This window comes from Saccostrea cucullata, unplaced genomic scaffold (assembly GCF_032062105.1).
Source record: "Saccostrea cucullata isolate Sc308-1 unplaced genomic scaffold, CSIRO_AGI_Scuc_v1 ctg2262, whole genome shotgun sequence".
Classification (NCBI taxonomy): Eukaryota; Metazoa; Mollusca; class Bivalvia; order Ostreida; family Ostreidae; genus Saccostrea; species Saccostrea cuccullata.
The window spans coordinates 92,665-95,746 of record NW_026927022.1 but is presented as its reverse complement, the minus strand read 5'-3'; the positions used below and the strand labels follow the sequence as shown (position 1 = coordinate 95,746).

Below are 3,082 nucleotides of genomic sequence, written 5' to 3'. Positions count from 1 at the left end.
ATGTACACTCCTGGAAAGTTAGATGCAGTTATGGACTCGGACTTCGACCTCGGGTGCCTGCCTCTTCCTCGGCGCATTCTCTTCTCTGATGTCAAACAGGCTCTCTTCGAGGACGAGGACTCAGGACTTGGGATGGACGAGGTATGATCGTATTTTTATGCTCTTTAAAAGCCTTCCTTGAAAAAGTAAATAAAAGTATTCTATAAAAGATATTGTTTTCCTATGACCGATTTTTAAGATTATTCCATGAAAAATTGGAAAGTTAATCAATTTTAAGAAACAAAACTGAAATTCAAAATCTGACTTAAATTACATAACGAAATTGAATTTAAACATTATTTAATTTTTTTTTCATATAAAGTCATTGTTTTTCTGTTCAAATGAAAAATTAATTATCGACCACTAAATTATATAAAATCACTGCCTACAAACTTTAAAGAAAATATATTTTATTCCATTTTTTTTAAGCAATGGAATAACATTTCATTTTATTTCAGTTGACGACAGTTGAGGAAGCAAGCATGGGCACCAGGTCTTCCGTCCAATCATTGGTAAGCTTACTCTTATTCAAAAAAGTTATCTAATTAAATAATTTGTCTTCAATTATATAAGATAAGCGTTAATGGAATCTGTATCCTCATTAATTTTTTCGTTTTACTTTCAGTTAGAGCGACCATTTGCCAGCATTTCGCCTTCGCCCTCCATCCATATGAGACGACCCCTGAAAAGATCCGAGAGGTTTGAGGAAACTGACGACGGCAGTCTGCGGAAACGGACGAAGTTTTCCGACGGTAGACGAACTCTCAAGAAGTCCCTATCTTTTGGTGTAAGTTATTTTTAAGTAAAATTGGCTGCTCACTTCATGAAAATTTTTGTAAATTTCATTTCTTGACAAGCTTATTTATGTTCCTGCCTTATAATTAAAAATAAAATTAATTGACTGAAAAGTAAGAAGATTTAATCATGATTAAATACCGTAGAATATTATCAATTGTAAAGGATATTTTTTATTAAAATTTATTTATTACTTTAACAGGACAATCCTCGAGGTGACCAAGATGAGATTAAAGCTGTCGTGGGAAGAATGGTGGATGCGTCGGATCTTATCGGAGACGGAAGCCAGACATGCAGTCTTCCCACTATTCCCGGCAAGCACTCCGACCTTAAGAGCATCACAAATGATACGGTAAGAAATACTGTTATTGCAATAAAAGACTTGACTGCTCATTAATTACACGAGATAGGCAATAAAAAAACCGATACTAAGTTTTTATGAGTAAAGGATAAGTTTGAATAAACACAAAACATTTATATTTTTTTCAGAAAAGAATCAACACTTAAATAGATTTTTTATTATTGATTTGTAATGTTTACAGGTTGTTGACATCATTTCTGGGAAGTACGATGACGTCATTGGGAGTTGCCTCATTGTCGACTGCAGATACCCATACGAGTACCAAGGCGGTCACGTGCCTGTAAGTTTTCTTTTCGTTGATTTCTAAAGTTAAGTTAAGCAAAAAAAAAATAAATAAATAAAATGAAATAAATAAATTTGCAAAAATAAATTTATTAAAAAAATAAATAAATTGTTAAGACTACGTATACTTTGTGAGTTTGTGGTGTTCATTAATAAAAATGTCCGTTTTTGCCTCTATAGGGTGCCATTAACGTTCATCGACCAGAAGGTATCCAAAGAATCCTGGAGCAACACCAGAGCATGCGCGATACGGCTGCCGGAAAACGTCACATCGTCATCTTCTACTGCGAGTTTTCCTCCGAAAGGGGCCCACGAATGTAAGTAAACCATTTCAATATCATAATTTTTATACAATGTTCAAAGCTTTTCAGTTCAATTAAAGTAGATGAACGAGAAAATTAATATAAATACCTCTTTCTAATATCTCTTTTCTTGCATGTTTAATAAAATATGCCTTTGATTATGAAGGTGTCGCAAAGTGCGGGAGGCAGACCGTAACCTGAACAAGGAGATCTACCCCTATCTCAACTTCCCGGAAGTCTACGTCATGCACAACGGGTTCAAGGCCTTCTACGAGACACACAAGGTAAAATTCTATAAATGTTTAATTTATAGATTATTTAAAAGATTTAAAAAATTTCAATGCAAGTTCCTTTGTTTGTTGTACCTGCCAAAGAAAAAAAAAAGAAAAAAGAAAAAAAATACAAAATTTAATGTAAAAATTATTACAATTTCATAACGTTATTATGAAATATTTTATCATTTAAAAGGTGATTTAGAATTTCTGCATTACTTACCGTGCCTTTTTCTTTTTATTCCAGACTTTATGTGAGCCTCAGGGGTACACACCGATGCTTCACAAAGATTTCTCCGACGACTTACGTCATTTCCGGTCCAAATCCAAGTCCTGGAGTGGCGGATCCAAGCGTCGCAGTATGGGACAACGTCTTTTCTGAGTGTCCTTTTGCGTATTAAACAACGTAGAAAGCACCGATTCCAACTTTTCCGTCCAAGCCCTGGAACGTACTATCCAAGCGATGCTTTGTAGGACAGTACCTTTTCACTGTGCATACTTTCTGTGGTACAAAACATAAACTTTCTAAGAACAGTGAATACTTGTACAGAAACGTTACATGGTTCTACAAGTAACATTATGGAACATGATGTAAAGTCAAGTGCTAAACTGTTATTTGTTAAATGTCTGTTGTCTGTGATATACTTGTTTATTGTTGATGTTTGTTTTATTTATTGTTAAAATATATTTATGTTGCATCCAAGTGCAAATAAAATTTTATAAAATGAGTTTTTTTGGTACTTCTTGTTCTAAAAGTCGGGGAAACTTTAAACTTTAAAAAATCTCTACAAATCGAAAGGGGTAAATTTGAGTAAAACTTTTAAAATATCTGTCAATATTTTTGTGTGATAAAGGACAGATAATCCTTTAATCGTTTGTCCTTTAATCCAGACAATTCCTATAGTCTAGGAATTATATCATTCCTAAATAATATATAATTTTTTCCAAGATTTCGTCATTGAGGTAATGCTTCTTTTACATGTTAGCTCACAAAAATGAGTTACCTTACCAGGTGTTTGTACAAGATACCA

General features: G+C 33.5%; 1 protein-coding gene across 1 annotated transcript; it reads left to right on the top strand.

The window, feature by feature from the left end:
• LOC134273268 (M-phase inducer phosphatase 1-like) lies at positions 1–2,779 on the top strand. Its single transcript, XM_062755455.1, has 8 exons — positions 1–141; positions 498–551; positions 665–826; positions 1,037–1,186; positions 1,377–1,475; positions 1,658–1,794; positions 1,946–2,063; positions 2,299–2,779. Exons 1-8 carry the CDS (start codon positions 1–3, stop codon positions 2,431–2,433), a joined length of 996 nt encoding a protein of 331 aa, XP_062611439.1. The 3' UTR covers positions 2,434–2,779.
• Positions 2,780–3,082: the final 303 nt, after the last annotated feature.

Bases quoted from the DNA above. Each gene is read 5' to 3' on its own strand.
- LOC134273268 (XM_062755455.1), top strand. From the start codon at position 1: ATGTACACTCCTGGAAAGTTAGATGCAGTTATGGACTCGGACTTCGAC. The intron at 1,476-1,657 runs GTAAGTTTTCTT...TTGCCTCTATAG, and splicing joins ACCAAGGCGGTCACGTGCCT to GGTGCCATTAACGTTCATCG. The intron at 2,064-2,298 runs GTAAAATTCTAT...TTTTTATTCCAG, and splicing joins CCTTCTACGAGACACACAAG to ACTTTATGTGAGCCTCAGGG.